The 16,560-nt window shown below is 37.7% G+C and overlaps 1 protein-coding gene across 1 annotated transcript in view; it reads right to left on the reverse strand.

The window, feature by feature from the left end:
- Positions 1-16,560, reverse strand: part of GABBR2 (gamma-aminobutyric acid type B receptor subunit 2) — a 448,010-nt gene that overhangs the window by 247,262 nt on the left and 184,188 nt on the right. The window contains exon 3 of the mRNA XM_072329174.1: positions 15,512-15,682. Within this exon, the coding sequence (XP_072185275.1) occupies positions 15,512-15,682 (171 nt within the window). The remainder of the gene's footprint in view (positions 1-15,511; positions 15,683-16,560) is intronic.

Below are 16,560 nucleotides of genomic sequence, written 5' to 3' on the forward strand. Positions count from 1 at the left end.
CAATGATCATGTACTGGGAGTCAGGAGCAAGGCATGTGAATTGTTTAGGAAAGGTTCTTTTTTTTTTTCTTATTTTTTATTTAAACATCAAAGCTTTGTAGACATTTAAATTTAGAATTTTTGAAGCTGCAGCCAGAAGAGTTCTGTAATGCTTCACCTATTTATTAATTTTAGAGCTCAGAGCCTTTGTTGAATAATGTCTGGAGAAGCTCGTTTCCATAAAAATAATGGCATTCCAAAATACCAGATGTATAGATGATATGACAGAATATTTCCATGACATTTCTACTAGAGACATTTCACCATTCCTACTGACCACACATCACTAATTTGCAGGAATATCAATCTACTGACATGGAATCGGATTCTATATGAGCACATCATTATGGGGACAGAAAAATCATTACTGACACTTTGATCTAAAAAGGTATGACAGAGGAAAGGAGAGGAACTTCCCCCCACACTCCCTCAGCAATTCCCTAGGTCACCACCTGCATTTCTCCTATGTTTATCCTGAAAGAGAAGAAATACTAAGAAAGTGAGAATATCACACAACATTGTGCTACTCTTAGTTTCCTATCTTTTCCCTAAATTTTTATATAATAAAGGTTAACCTTTATTAGGATATTTTTTTATTATTAACCTTTATTCAGGGAGGACCCGGGTAACTACAGGCCGGTGAGTCTCACCTCCGTGCCTGGGAAGATTATGGAACAGATCCTCCTGGACAACATGCTTGATCACATAAAGAACGAGTACGTGATCCTAGACAGCCAGCATGGCTTCACCAGGGGAAGGTCATGCTTAACTAATCTTGTGGCCTTCTATGATGGAGTGACGCGTTGGTGAACGAAGGGAAGGCAACCGATGTCATTTACCTGGACCTGAGCAAGGCCTTTGACATGGTCCCCCATCACATCCTCATCTCCAAATTGGAGGGAAGTGGATTTGATGGGTGGACAACTAGATGGATAAGCAATTGGTTGAAAGGCCGCAGACAGAGGGTGGTGGTCAATGGCTCTATGTCCAGGTGGAGGCCGGTAACGAGCGGTGTCCCTCAAGGGTCTGTCTTGGGACCGGTGCTCTTTAACATCTTTATTAATGACATCGATGAGGGAATGGAGTGCACCCTCAGCAAGTTTGCTGATGACACCAAGCTGAGTGGTGCAGTCGATACGGTGGAGGGAACGGATGCCATTCAGAGGGACCTTGACAGGCTGGAAAGCTGGGCTCAGGTGAACCTAATGAGGTTCAACACGGCAAAGTGCAAGGTTTTGCACTTGGGCCGGAAGAACCCCAGGCACTTGTACAGGCTGGGAGGAGTTGTCCTTGAGAGCAGCTCGGCAGAGAAAGACCTAGGGGTCCTAATAGATGAGAAACTTAACATGAGCCAGCAGTGCGCTCTGGCAGCCCGGAAGGCAAATGGGATCCTGGGCTCCATCAGGAGAGGGGTGGTCAGCAGGGATAGGGAGGTGATTGTCCCTCTCTACTCTGCTCTTGTGAGGCCCCATCTGGAGTACTGTGTCCAGGTGTGGAGCCCTCAGTACAAAAAAGATATGGAGATTTTGGAAAGGGTCCAGAGGAGGGCCACGAAGATGATCAGGGGGCTGGAGCACCTCCCCTATGAGGACAGGCTGAGGGAGTTGGGTTTGTTCAGCCTGGAGAAGAGAAGGTTGCGGGGTGACCTCATTGCAGCCTTTCAATACCTGAAGGGAACTTACTCCCAGGAGGGGAGTAAACTCTTCGAAAGGGCTGATAATAGCAGAACTAGGGGAAATGGTTTTAAGTTAAAAGAGGGAAGATTTAGGTTGGATGTTAGGGGGAAGTTCTTTACTAGGAGAGTGGTTAGGTCCTGGAGCAGGCTGCCCAGGGAGGTTGTGGATGCCCCGCCCTTGGAGGTGTTCAAGACCAGGTTGGACGGGGCTCTGGGCAACCTGATCTAGTAAAGGCGTATGTTTGGTGGCCCTGCTAGGCAGGGGGGTTGGAACTACATGATCCTTGAGGTCCCTTCCAACCCAGGTCATTCTGTGATTCTGTGATTCTGTGATTAAGTGTCTTCACACAGTCTGTGTCGTGGAGGGAAAGGAGCCTACAGTAACTGAGTGGAGCTATGTACTAATGCTATTTTATCTCAGTCAAAACGGCAATATACAGAAGCAGAACAACCCAGAAGCTATGCGGGATAGAATGGGTGCTTGGATAATATAAAAGGAGGAGCCCTTACTATTAGCCTCTGTAAAATTCATGGTGCACAAACATAGTTGCTCATGGTCAGGGCTCTGACAAGAAAGGCTAATTCATTTTCAATTTATTAATAGAGACTACTGAAGAAAAGTAAAGTGGCAGCAAAAGCCCTGCATATATGACAGACAAAGCACTGTGTTGGATTTTCTGGACTGCGGGCATTTGTAAGATATTTTTCAGATAAGGACAAATAGGCTTTACCAATACTTTTACACAGCCACAAGGAACATGAACATATAGAACCAGAACAAGGTGCTGGAAAGAAAGGAACTAAACTGCAATCTGTTGCAATACATTCAAAGCACACAAACAAGTTGAGGGTGCCACTGTCAACCCCTGCATGTCTTTCCTAAGTGTACTATATGAACTATATGTAACTGCCTTACATAACAGCAAAGTAAGAGCACAATATGTTGAATATTAGCAAAGCTTAGCATCTTTTTTTTTTTTTTTTTTTTTTTTTTTTTTTTAGTGAAAATAAATCTCACTTTGTATACAACTATTCAATGGCCTCCTTAGCCCTACTCACAGCTTGTCAGGCATACTTGAACTCACTAGCACCTGTCTGGATTGCAACATGGACCAAAGACAGTTTGTGCCCACTTACAAAAACATATGCTCTTCAAGATATACACTTATTAAAAAGTGCCTAGAGTCCATTTGAAGTCATCTCCCAAGACTAGAACTAGCTAATTCTCTTCAGTTTTTCCACTAAAAGCAATACCAAAAATAAATAAATAAATAAATGAATAAATGAAAATAAAAAACATAAAAGACACCCCAAAAATCCCATGAAGATTTAGAAGAAACCATGCCATAACACTGATTTGCAATTTGGAAAAAGACAGCAGTAAGAGGCTAAATGAGCTCCAAGATGGATAAGGACAGAATGGAATGACGATGATACAGTCTGAACATGATTTTCTAACTAACTCCACTCTCTTTAGTCTAGTAGACAAAAATACATAAAATACAGTAAAATACAGTAAGATACATGTTTTAATGTGTATCACTAGCCACGAATACAGGGCAAACAACAAAATTATGCACCTATGAGATAGAGACTGCAGTATTTTTCTTCAGCAAACAAAGAAATCCAGGTTTTGACTGTGGGACAATATTTTCATACCAGGTCTATTAACAAGTTTCCATATTCTGAACTTTATACAGGCATCCTTCACTGATTTGTACCTCAGTGTCCACACTGCCAAAATGAGAATAAACATCCTTACAAAAACAAATAAACAAACAAAATCAAGTTCTTTCTACCAACTTAAGATCCACTGATGAAAAATACTGACAGCCTCTGCTTCCCTGCTAGGAAACTGAGCATGAAGCAGTGATGTGATGTATTGGGCCTGGCTGGGATGAAACTGTGAAGTTAACTTTCTTCATAGTAGAATGTCACATGCTTTCATTCTGAAATTTCACAAGAATAAGGTCTATAATACAGAAAACTGAAAATGAATGTGCACTCACTACTAGCCAACATTTTCATTTTAAAATGACATAGAATTCCTACTGCTATACCAAATTGTGAATTACTACATACTGGTAATAAAATACAGTCATTCAGCAGAAATGATACTCTTATAAGAGAAATTAAAAAAACCCAAAAAACTATTTAATTGCATATAACACATTTCTTCCTATGCAGATATGGTAGGTAGGCCAGTAGTTGCTAATTCTGCATTTCAGACAGCACTGCCTGCTTTGTTGATTTTTGTCATAAACTTGTATTGGGTTTGTAAAGCAAGGTGGGGTTTTTTTGTTCCTTTTTTTTTCTGCTCTTTCTTTTTCTTGGGGGGTGGGGGTGGGGGGGTGGGGGGGGGGGGGGGGAGGTAGAGAGAGGTAGAGGAGGGGAGAGCTGCAGAAGTGGCATCTGTGAGAAAAGCCCAGAAATTGCCCCATGTCAGGTAAGAAATAGCTCCAGCTCAGAGTTTCCAAAGCCTTCTTTTTTCTCATCATCCTGCAGCCTGTGCGTTTGACCTCTACAATCCTATCTCTTAACAGAGGGTCTTAGTTTGGGAGGGAGATCCATGTGGTTCCTAATTAAAACTAGTCCATGGTTTGGTATTTACTGGCTATAGTGGGAACCTAAATGATCAGCTCAGACTAGACACTACTGTTTAGGTGGCCAATACTACACAAAACAAATCACGAACAGCAATTTCTGCTAGCAAAGTGTGCACATTCTGGCCTCCGTGAGTGAATTCTGCTTGCATGTTCTCAGCTCACTAAAGCTGAAGCACATAATTACATAGTTCACACACATTTACTACAGTGAATATTTAAGAGAGCCAGATCTACATCCAGTCTTCTTTAGATGATGGGAAAAAATAAATAAATCTGTTTTAACAAATCTACCCAGAATCAATCTTTATGCAGTTTTGCTGTTAAAATTTGCCTAAAGGCATGAGTCAACAATATACAGGAATCTTACCTGAGGAAAAAAAACCTCAATCAATTGTAAATTTAAGAAATTGACGGGAAATATTTTCTATGGAAAACCAAATAAACAAACAAAAAACCACCAGTGCAACTCAGGCAAAATATTTAAAGGACACGATCTTGAAGCTAAACAAGGCAGTCAGGTCTGTGGGGATTTCTTTAGTATTGTAGCTGTAGAACTTTACAAAGGAAAAGTAACTCCAAAGAGAAAAGAAATGTTGAAAACAAGTTGCCAGTTGAAAGGGTGTTGACAAGCTGTTGGGTTTTATCTTAGACAAGCATTTGTATTAAAGTACTTAATATTCATACAAAAGAAAATATTAATGAAACTATGAGTAATGGAATCCATTACAGAAACCTAGAGAGCAAATAATGTGGTTTTGCATTTCAGCAAACTGGACGAGCGAAGCAAAGCTGCTTTAAGGACAGGCCTCAGGACAAATTGTAGAAGACTGACAAGGGTAATGCAAAGCACTTGTCTGTTCCACCAGTACAAGAGCAAACACTTTTGCAATCATTAGACCTGACAGAAGCAAAAAAATAAAAATGATTTAAAAAAAAAAGAAAACCAGATTTTACTAAGCTGTGGGCAAATTAGTTTGCTAGTACATCAGAACATCATGGGCTGAAATTAAACATATAAAGCTGAATTGAGGAAAACGAGTGGAAAGCAAAAGAAGAGCTGAAGGATACACACTATACTGCAGTGTATCATAATCAAATGATAAATCATATATTCATTCCTCTTCTTCTGCAGGGTATATCATTTCAGTGTGATGCAGGCAGCCCTGAAGTCTCCGGAACTGCAAGGAGTAAAATTTTTCAGTATAGCCAAAGAACAATATCAGAGCTGGGAACTTTGCAAGCAATACACTACATAAGCAATTCGGATCTCTGCTAGCCTAGGGGTCTCTGAACACTTATGAATTTTTACTATGTTTGTCAGGACTGAATGCCAAACACTATTTTAAAAATGCAGATATTTACAATCTGTTCTAAACATTTTGAAACAGACTTTTCTACATTCCATCTCTGTATTAGTGACTTTGATATTAACACAGATTGTTCTTTCACAGTCTTAGAGAAGATGTCTTGAAAAGACACATAGGCTTCTTCTTGATGAAACTGGGCAACGCCAGCAGGCAGAATGTTTCTATAAAAATGGCTTGGAGGAAATGACAATACATTTTTCATTGATAAAGCTTCTGCAGCTGGATTCTGCAGTCTCTCCCTTTAAAAAAAAAAAAAAAATATTTAATACCTCATATCAGTGATCACTGTTGGTAAATAAAGAGTACAGCTGATCATCCAACTGTACAACAGCAGCAGGCAGAAGAATAAAAGAACAGAAGTTTTCACATTTAAGTAGTGACAAGATTCAAAATTCAGCACAAATTAAAGGAGGAAATTTGGCCAAGTTAGATCTGGAAAAAACATTACCACCTCCTTCTTTAGGACTGCAGACAGGACTTATTTTGCTCTGTACTTGAAAGCAAGTGCAACTATGGATGAGAAGGGTTCCAAATTCAACAGCAGGTATGTCTTATAGAAGAAACCTTGCTTCAGCTGAAAGTCATGGTTTAAGCAATTACCATTACTAGCAATACCATTACTAGAGGAAAACCAACATCTGCTCATTTCCATCACCCTAAAAACTGCCAGTTCAACATCCACCTTAAATATATGTACATATATTAGTTTTGAAAGTGAAATGAGTGAAATGCTCTCTATAATGCTACCTAATCCTTCTCCCTCTAGTACATGTGTTATTTGAAGAATGAAGTACAGGAATTCACCACCCACCCACTCCCTCAGAGCAATACAGAGCAAATACAAGCATTTCTTGTTGTGGATTTGTTTCAGAGTATCTTGTTTTCCACCCACACCGTACTCTTCTGGAATGGGCTGTGCTCCCATTTATTGCAGTAGGAAAAGTATTTGGAGTTACTGGCAGAAATCAATGCAGGCTCTGAGGTTTTACTGATTGCGGATCAGTCCTTGTGGCTGGCTGATGTGGTGTAAAATACTCTGAGAAGACTCTGTTTAAACAGAGGGGAACAGAATACAGAACTTCCAGGTTCTTGGTGAGTTCTCAAAAGAGAAGACAAGTTGAAAATATTATCATCTGCAGAAGCAGGGCCGCTAGAGATAGAACTGGCCTCCAATACCCACAGACCGTAGCAATCTGGTTTAGATGACTCCTGAATATACGGAATCATCGAACATCTTGGGCTGGAAGGAACTTCAAAGATCATCTAGTTCCAAATGCCTTGCCATAGAAGTGTTGCCAACCACTAAATCAGGCACTAAAAGAGCTGGATTTAAAATACACAGGAATCACAGAATCATCTCTTGGATAACTTTCCCAGATCCTTGTCCTATGTTTTTATCATCTCTGAATCTGACACTGTGAATGCATCCAAAAGAGATACAAACATCACTCCATGAATCATGTAAGAAAGAAGAACAAATAAACTTTGCAGTTCTTGGATCTGGGGACAAGGAGTCTAAACTTTCTTACTGATCTATCTTTATCAGCCGACTTTAAAGATCATCTAGTGTCAAAGCAACGGCTGAGATATCTGGAAACTAAGATAAAAGACACTTCCAAAACATTTCTAATGAATTTAATTCCTATTTACAGATTTCCTCTATTTGTTTCAACAAGTATATAATTTACCTTTTGACATTTACAGAAAGATTTGTCTCAAGTCCTCTTAAACTGCATTGACTGCAGGTGCAGTTTAGAAACGTGTGCTAGAAGTGTTAGTTCACTAATTTAACCAGGGAATTCTAACATAATGTCCAAGTAGCTTGTTTGATCTGGACTCATTTGTGTCAGTGGACAAGGGAAGAGACACTGATGTCATCCATCTGGACTTCAGTAAGGTCTTGGCATGGTTCCCCATAACACCGTTCTCTCCAAATAGGAAAGACATGGACTTAATGGGTGGACTGTTTGGTGGATGAGGAACTGGTTGCAAGATTGTATACAAAGACTAGTGGTCAACAGGCCATAAAACATCTTAAAAATGCAAAGCTTAAATTGATATTAAAATATTACAAGCTATAATATTACGAATGAAGGAGTTCAAGAAGGGAGTGAATTTGAAAACATCACCCATATCTTAGGTTCCTACAACTGGGATCTATGAAAATCCAGGAAAATCTAGGAAGCTTACCATGTATCCTGTTCTACCTCTTTCTGGATGACCACTGCAACTGGGAGAGGTGCTTGAGTACTGGAAGAATACAAATGTCCCTGTTTCCAAAAAGCAGAAAAAAGAAGACATGGGGAGCTACATATAGGTCAGCCTCACCTCAGTCCCTGAGAAGGTGAGAGAACAACAAATTCTGTAAAGTGTCTGGGGGCTGCCCATCTGGAAAGCAGCTTTACAGAAGATGTCCTGAGGGTGCTGAAGAACTAAGCCATGAGATTCAGAAACAGGAAACATCAGATAGTGGTTTCCTGCATTTATAAGTGTTTTGACACAGGTGAGTTGCTCAAACTATCCCGCTGATCTGCAACTGGGATGACTTCATCAGACACAATTCAGAACCCTATTTCAAGATATGAAAGTGATTAGAAAGTAATTACTATAAAAAACATTAGTCTAGTGCCCATCATTGAGGGGAAAAAAAAAAAAAAAAAAAAAAAAAAAAAAAAAAAAAAAAAAAAAAAAAAAAAAAAAAGAAGAAGCTCAGAATATACCACTGATAAAAAATCCTTAAGAAAAATGGTAGGAATGAAGAATGCCATTAAATTTATTGAGTCACATCTCTCAAAAGCACACTCTCATTCAGACAAGACATTCAATTTAACGCTGTAGGATACTTCTCACCTTAAAATGCCTCTTTGCTTTAGCTGAGTTCACAGAATGTTTTCTAAAAATGGAGACAAGCATAGGATAAGATTCTGTCTCTCAGATTTCTCCCTGCTATCTCGTAATCCTGAGACTTTCCCATAATTTTATGACTTCTGAATATTTGCCAAAAACCCAGAGAACTATGAGAAGTCTAATATTTTAGCAGTGTTCAGAATTTCTAGAAGTCACTAAGTAACTTTGGCTTAAGGAACAGCACCAGTACAACACATGCTTAACTTCAAGCAGTTTAAGAGACGTATTTCCTTCTTGACTCCAGATTAGCTTTCAAAGGGAATGGATTCTGTTAACTTTACACAGTCTTCCAGTAAGGTTCATCATTCCAAAAGGCATTACATGGATTTAACCATAACCTCTGAGCAACCCAAACCTTGAATTTTAATACATTGTTTCAAGAATAGTTATTTTACTGAAGTGAACTTATCCTCTTCTCTGAATTAGGCAATATTATATTATCATGTTATGCGCACAACTTTAAAATTTATCACTGCACTACTGATTTTAATTTGAAAATAACAATTGCAATTGTCTGATTAATGGAAGATAATCAGACCTCCAATCAAAATATTGGGGTTTGAGGGAGGGGAAACGCTTGCAAGTTAAATAGTTAAACAACTGTTCACAATCTTATTTCATCCTTGTATTCTCATCTTATAAAAAATAACAAAAACAAACAAATGAAAAAACTTTAAATCCACCAAACATCAAAGCATGGCAAAATCTAAAAAGGAAATATGATAATGCAGTGATATTAGTAATATACAAGTCTAATTTCTGTCACAACAAGCACTGTTTTGGACCATTTCTTCAGTATAACCTAAAAGCAATTTTATTTGAGTTCAGATTTGTCTTATTTTCAGATAAAGTGATGATTGTTATTTCACATACATTAACAAACTCAACCAAATGGGATCTCTCAGCCATGAACCATTAGAGGTCTGCAAACTCAGTACTGATCATTCCATTGCTTTATCTGATATTGGAAATACCAGTCTGTCTCATATTCACAACATCAGGATTAAAGAGTGGTGAGCACTACTCTTAAAATACAACAAAAACTTAAGCTTGATTTTGTTTTGTTCAATACACATGCAGTTTAACAAGGATGTTGTCAGCTGGTGGGAATCCTGGGGCCAGGGTAGCTGAGTCTGACTTCGGTGCAAAATAACACAGATAAAATGATGAGTTCCCTTCAAACATCACTGCATCTGGTTGTAATTCTTTACCAGGTGATGTTGTAGCCTCTTTTTGTTTGTTTGTTTGTTTGTTCTGTTTTTGGAAGCTAACAAAAATGGACAATGGGAAACAGAAGTAAAGGTGAAGATCATTGGTTAAAATACTACTGCCATAAGAAGAAAAATGTTTCTTAGCATGGATGATAAATCCACAAAAGGACAAAAATACACTGATGCATGCTCTACCAAAAATTCCAGCAAGTGATAACTTGTATTTTATAATCCCAAATGTCTTCTTTACAGATTCTAAGCTTATTTATTACAATGACTGTCTAGATTTCTTAACATTTCTTTGTCATTTTAAATTCCTGAAATGATTTCTATCGCTTAAAAACAAACTAGCAAATATGTAATTTCTCATAGATATGGATAGCATCCTGCAATACTAGAAGAAACCACTTTTATAGGCTGCCTATGAAGATCTTAATGTATTGAATTATAGAAAACCATAATTACCAGACAGAAAAGGGAAATATATTCTTCTTCACAAGCTCAGGAAAACTTGAAGTAAGCTGTCCCTAAGATTACCCTAGCAACCAGGCAAGAATCTGGAACTGAGTGATATGATGGACAATCTCAGACACATTTGTGCCTTCACTAAGAGGATTATCTCCATATTTTCTTTCTATTAAACTCTCTGGAACTATTTTGGGGAGAAGATTTGGGCTTTGAGAACAGGAACTTGTAAGATTATGTAAAGGAAAAAAAAAAAAAAAAAGAACAAAGAAACAAAAATGCACTAAGGCAGATTAAATACAGATTTTGTTTTACTAGCACTTTCACATCAGTGGTTCATAGCTTTCAAGGGATGCAGCCTAGTTTGGTGAAAATAAGAAACAAAGAAGCACTATGAAGAGATGGTGTGGAAAAGTTCATCATTTAAACAATGACATTTTTAATGTCTGTTTGCCTGCTTTCATTTTCTTCTCTCTATGCCTTTTCCCACATTCTTGACTGCCTTCTGTCTCACATCTCATGTATTCTGTCTATCTTTCTACTGTTGCCGTGACTCGGAAACCCCTATTTCCCAGCTTCTTGCGAAACCCTTGCTAGAGCCAAAAGACCACCGTGACTCATCAAGAAACGTGGCAAAATGGCGTTTATTAGGAGTAATCAATACCTTATATACCTTACTACTTCGTCTACGCCCCCTAGGGCACACGTTTGAAATGCGCGCCAATGTACCTTACAGGGCTTGAGACGGAAGAGGCTGGATTACTATCACCGTCACATCCCGAAAAAGCCCCGCTACCGCCTATATGCTTGTACTACAAGGTTCAGCCTCGTTAGCATCTACAACATTCTACATTACTGCACTCTATGTGGGTACAGGGCTCCTCCAAGGATTAAATTACTGGATATTGTTAGAGCTCCCAACTTCAGCATTCCTAGTATCTGGTAAACTTTATGCTTTCAAGCTCATCCTTGGAGAAAAAGTAGTAATTTCTTTCTGCTCTACCACCTCTCGAAAATGTGATGGGGGCTGGAAGTCTCTACTCTTGTCTTTCTTCAGAAGCCTGAGAAGTCAAACAACACAATCACACCTTGAAGTCTCCACAGTCTGTAACCACAGCCACCGAACACAGGTGCTCAGGTTTGTTTTTTGGCTAAAGTTTGTAAGTTCACCAGATACCTAATTTCTTTCCTCTGCTTAATCCATCCTTCTCTGCTCCTCTGTAATTATCTCATCTTATCTACCTATCCAATTAATTCTTATAGGAAGTGACAACTAATGTAGATCCTAGCTTACAGACTCCATAGGGAGATAGCAATTCTTCAACAAACTTCTAGATTAGCTTATGGGTAAACTTCTAGACTTCTGTCCTGCTTTTTCTGCAGAAATAGACACATGCTACTTGGAGAAGGCTTGTTATTCACTAGCAGCTTTTCTTTCAGACAGTTATTCCCAGTATTATATTTTTGGGAAAATTGTTATTAGTAAGTGCTAAATTATTTCAATTCAGGTAAAATGGATTCTGATGAGCCATAGATTTTTAAGGTAGATTTCACTATACAGAATACAGAACAACAAGAAATCTTAGGAATGTTAATCATGTCATTCAAAAAAAGTAGCATTTTGTCCACTTACAAGGGAAATTTAGTTTTGTTTGTTTGTTTATTTGTTTTTGTTTTTTTTTTTTTGTATTTTTAGATCTGCAAATTCAGTAAAAATGGTGATAGAACCACGAGGCAATATTTTATCTTCCATTTTATATATATTTTAATCTGTTTCATTAACCTACAGAACACTTCTCATTTTTTTCTGTCTTTTTGAAATGCCACCTACACTGATAAAATAACATTAGGAGTTCTCAGTATTTCCAGGAAAAAAGCAGAGAAATCACATAAAGAGATGACTATTAAGAAGTACAGAAAAAGAACGAGTCATTTAAGATGAACAGAATTTAAATTGTTTTAAAAACAATCCTAGACATTATTCTCAGTGGGAGGGAAATATATATTTAAAAAATCTGGAAATATCATGAATATAATACCGAGTGGAAGGCTAAATGCAATTTAACCGAATTTGAACACGACAGAGGAGCAAACAGAAACAACAGAAGACAGACTAGCAGTGTCTAATCATAACACACTAAAGTCTGAATCCTCTTTAGTGTATAAGTGCAATCAAATGACAACTTTCAGTTTGAAACATGCTTTGAAGTTATATGAACAAAATGAGCAATATGTAGGAAGGAACAATATTAAACTAAGGCAAATTAGAACTACTGATTAGCAAATACAGCATTACTTGAAAATCATAAAATGATTACACCTTTCTGTTTCATGGTCATGTTCTGAAACCTTTACATCTGCAACACTGGTGGCTCCCAACAGTTTTCAGTTATTGATAACTAAGCACGACTTCCTTCTCATGACTTTTCACACCAAACCATGTAATAGAGAAAACACAAACCACAAGAACAAGAAAATACAATCAAAATACAATCCCAAACAGGTAGTGCTACAGAGTAGCAGAAATAGAGACATCAGTTTCTGCAGAATCTCCAGTCAGCTGAAAGCTCACCTGGGAACTAAAAACTGAATGTAGTCAGGACTTTTCTGAAAACTATGTATGCAACACCCATAATTCTTCAGGGATCATAAATAATAAAGCTAGCCATTCTTTGAGCAGCAGGTTAAAACAGACAGTCTCCTGAGGTCTCTTCCAACCTAAATTATCCTATGATTCTATGCCATAGCAAACACTTATAACTAAAAATCATGAAACAAACAAAACAAAACAAAAAACCAGTACCAAACAAAAAAAACCCACAACATTTTACAACCTCATTTATAAACCTTTGCCATAGAACCATTAACTTTTGAAACAGACTCTTCTCCCAGAGGATGAGAATAGTGCAGCAATCCAATAAATCTAGGTCACAGAAGCACAATAGATATGAACTTGCCCTACTTAATAAACAGAACTGATGGAGTTTGTTTCTACCCTTATACCAAGAGGACTTATGCAACTGAAGCATTAATCGAATGGAAGGGACAGTTTTAACTGTACAAACATATGCAAAGAATTTGTAGAGGATACTAATAATGGGTTGTGCTACTGCAACCATAGAATTCAGGTCACTTCAAAAATCATTATCAAAAGGATTTGAGTAATGTCAGGTGAGGGAGGCCCAAGTCACTCTACCTGGATCAGATATACAGATCATAGAATCACAGAATGGTTTGGGTTGGAAGGGAACTTTGAGATCACCTACTTTCAACCCCAATGCTACAGGCAGGGACACCTCTCAAGACCAGGTTGCTCAAAGCCCCATCCAGCCTGGCCTTCAGTGCTTCCAGGGAGGGCATCCACAACCTCTCTGGGCAACCTGTTCCAGGGTCTCACCACCCTCACAGTAAAGAATTTCTTTCTGATAGTCTAATGTACCCTCTTCCAGTTTAAAGCCATTTCCCCTCATTCTGTTGCTACCTACCCTTATAAAATTCCCTCTTTTTCTTTTTACAGCTTTTCTGTAGGCCCCCCTCAGGTACTGGAAGGCCACTATCAGGTGTCCCTGGAATCTTCTCTTCTCTAGGCTGAATTAGTGTAGTCTAACATTTTGCACTTTTTCATTTACATACTATTTATTTAATTTTTTTTTTTTTCCTACTTGTCAAGATTACTTTAAATCTCAATTCTGCCACTGCAAAAGTGCTTCCAGCTCTTCTCAAATAGATACCAATTGATCATTCAGTAAACATTTTATCTCTCCCACTGTCTAGAAAACCTCTTGACAGAGTCCCATCCTTCTTGTTTGACAGTGAGCCACTGATAGCAGCTCTTTGAAATTATAATTTCAAAACAGAGGAGGATAAAGCATACACACTTTTTGGCTGCTTTTTACCTCAGCACTCATTTTCAAAACATTCAACAGATCTGATGACGATTAACCTTGGTGGCAGGAATATTGGTCAGAGACAGTATCTTTCTCATGATCAAGTTTCCCCAGTTTTCTTTAGAAACAGTCATAAAATATCACATCACTTACTCCATCTCCTGGAGACCTGTTATTTTGTCATAGAACTAAATTAGTTTGCTTCACATGATATATTCTTGACAAATCCATTTTGGCCATTGTTTAGCATCTTTTTATCTTCTGTGAAATTCTCAGTCAATTATCTGTTCAAATATCTTTCCAGGAATTTATTTTAGATTGACTGGTCTATAATTCCCTTTATCTTTATGTGCATTTTGGAAAGACAGACAAAAAGGTCTCTTCCCTCCCCCTGCTTATTATCCTTGAATTCTCAGAGCTCATAAGGGAAGAATCTAAGATTTCTTAAGTACTTCAGAGTGAATTAATTGTGACAGAATTTGAAAATGTCTGACTCACCTAAGCAGATTCTAACTTGCTCCTGCCCCTCTTCACTAGTTTTAATTATATTAGTCCTCAGATCACAATCAGCCTTTTTAATGAATGATGAGGAAGGCAAAAATAAAACAGCTATGAAAATGACACTCCTCTATTAGTTTGGCCTCTCAATTAATTGGCCAACTCATTCCCTTGCCTTGCTCTAATTAATTACTTATACAATGCTTTCTTTTAACTGCTTTATTGTTAATGTCATGCTTAAGGCCCTTGCCCCATAGTCTCTTTCAATTCCTGTGAGCAAAATGTTGCTCAGTGTGAAAGTCAGAGGATTTTGGGGTGCACAATATGTCATTTTATCAACTCTGGAGGCTGTAGTCATTTTTGTCTCAGTAAGCTCCTACAACTCTTTCAACCATACATTTAGCAGATTTTCTTCCTCAGTGTTCAGACTGATGCTTAAAATAAATCAGAGCAAGAGAGGAACAAGATAAAATTAGATTTATTCCCTCTTTTAGCTGAACCAGTGTCAAGATACAAGCTTCCTTCAAAATCATACACTTTATCAAGTCAAAGAGTAGAAAGGAACCCTTTGCTAGAAAACTAATGTGATCTTTTGTGTTGTTGTTGTTTTTTGTTTTGTTTTGGTTTTTTTGCACTTGGGTAGCAACGATTTTGGTGTAAAGACAAAAGAAATTATGGGTAGTTTTTAACTATAGCTAGTCCCATAAACCCTAGAATGGAAATAAATTTACTCAGTATGGCAAATACCACCCAGTATAAGAAAGCAAAAAGACTGAAACAGCACATCTGTTAGTTTTTACTTAATTGCTATTAATGGAAGAACTAGCTCTTTGGAAAAAAATTATGCAAAGCTTACCTCAGAGAACCTTTGTACATCCTGGGTTAAAGTTCCTACTCTCTTCCACTGGTAATACTTGAGTAACTTCAAAATTGCTGGATTCACTGCATTATCAGATGGCACTGTCCGGAAGAAATAAGGATATTTTTTCTTGTCAGCCAACTCTGGGGTTGTTGCTGCAAATGAAAGCTGAAAAACAAGATAAAACAAAACAAACAAACAAACAACAAGAAAAGGAAAGTCACAATGAGTCATCTGGCAGCCAGAAGAAAAAACTTTGTTCTTCTCAGTTCAACAAGACACAGCCTTCTAGTAGTACCTTTCCCTACTGTCAGGTACCAGAAAGAGAGTGAATAATTATGGCAGACAAGCCTGCAGCATTGGAACTTGCCTGGCTCCCTGTCTCTTTCACTGAAAAAGTCCCCTGTGATCTCAGTTACCAAATTAGTCTGAGTGGCTAACTCTGTACATCTGAAAACACCAGAAATGGTACAGGGTTGAATATTCATAGTTAATAAAGAGGAATTTTGTCAACACAAATAAAAAAACTTTACTGAATTTTTCTGTCCAAATTAAAGGCAGCATATTTTTAAGGAAATGATTTTCAGGTAGTGTTATTTACACAATACCTGCAGACTGACTTTCTGAAAATGCTCATATTCTTATTATATTTGCAGTTATTTTCTCCAATATTTTTAAAGCTAAGAGGAGTGTGTTTTTCAAGTTGTTTTTTTCTTTTTTTTAATGACCCTGAACAGCAGTTGAGGGTTTTTAAAAGTACCAATTTAACAGAAATTGATTTGACTACCAAAAAATATGCTTCTTATACAGATATATTCAATCTCTTGAATTCAACAGAGGCAAAAAGTGAAGATGAATTCAAGCCTACGTAAGAACATGCATTCAACTGTTAAGTTTAAATTTTCTTCAGTCAAGTTTCCAGTATACTTATGCTAGAAACTTTGTTTTGAAATTCATAATAGACAGATTTGATCTGAAATAACAGCTCTCTTTCTTGATGTTTATAAAATCTGGAGTTAGACTGGCAGAGATAAGACTCCATTCCT

Source organism: Excalfactoria chinensis, chromosome 2 (assembly GCF_039878825.1).
Source record: "Excalfactoria chinensis isolate bCotChi1 chromosome 2, bCotChi1.hap2, whole genome shotgun sequence".
Lineage (NCBI taxonomy): Eukaryota > Metazoa > Chordata > Aves > Galliformes > Phasianidae > Excalfactoria > Excalfactoria chinensis.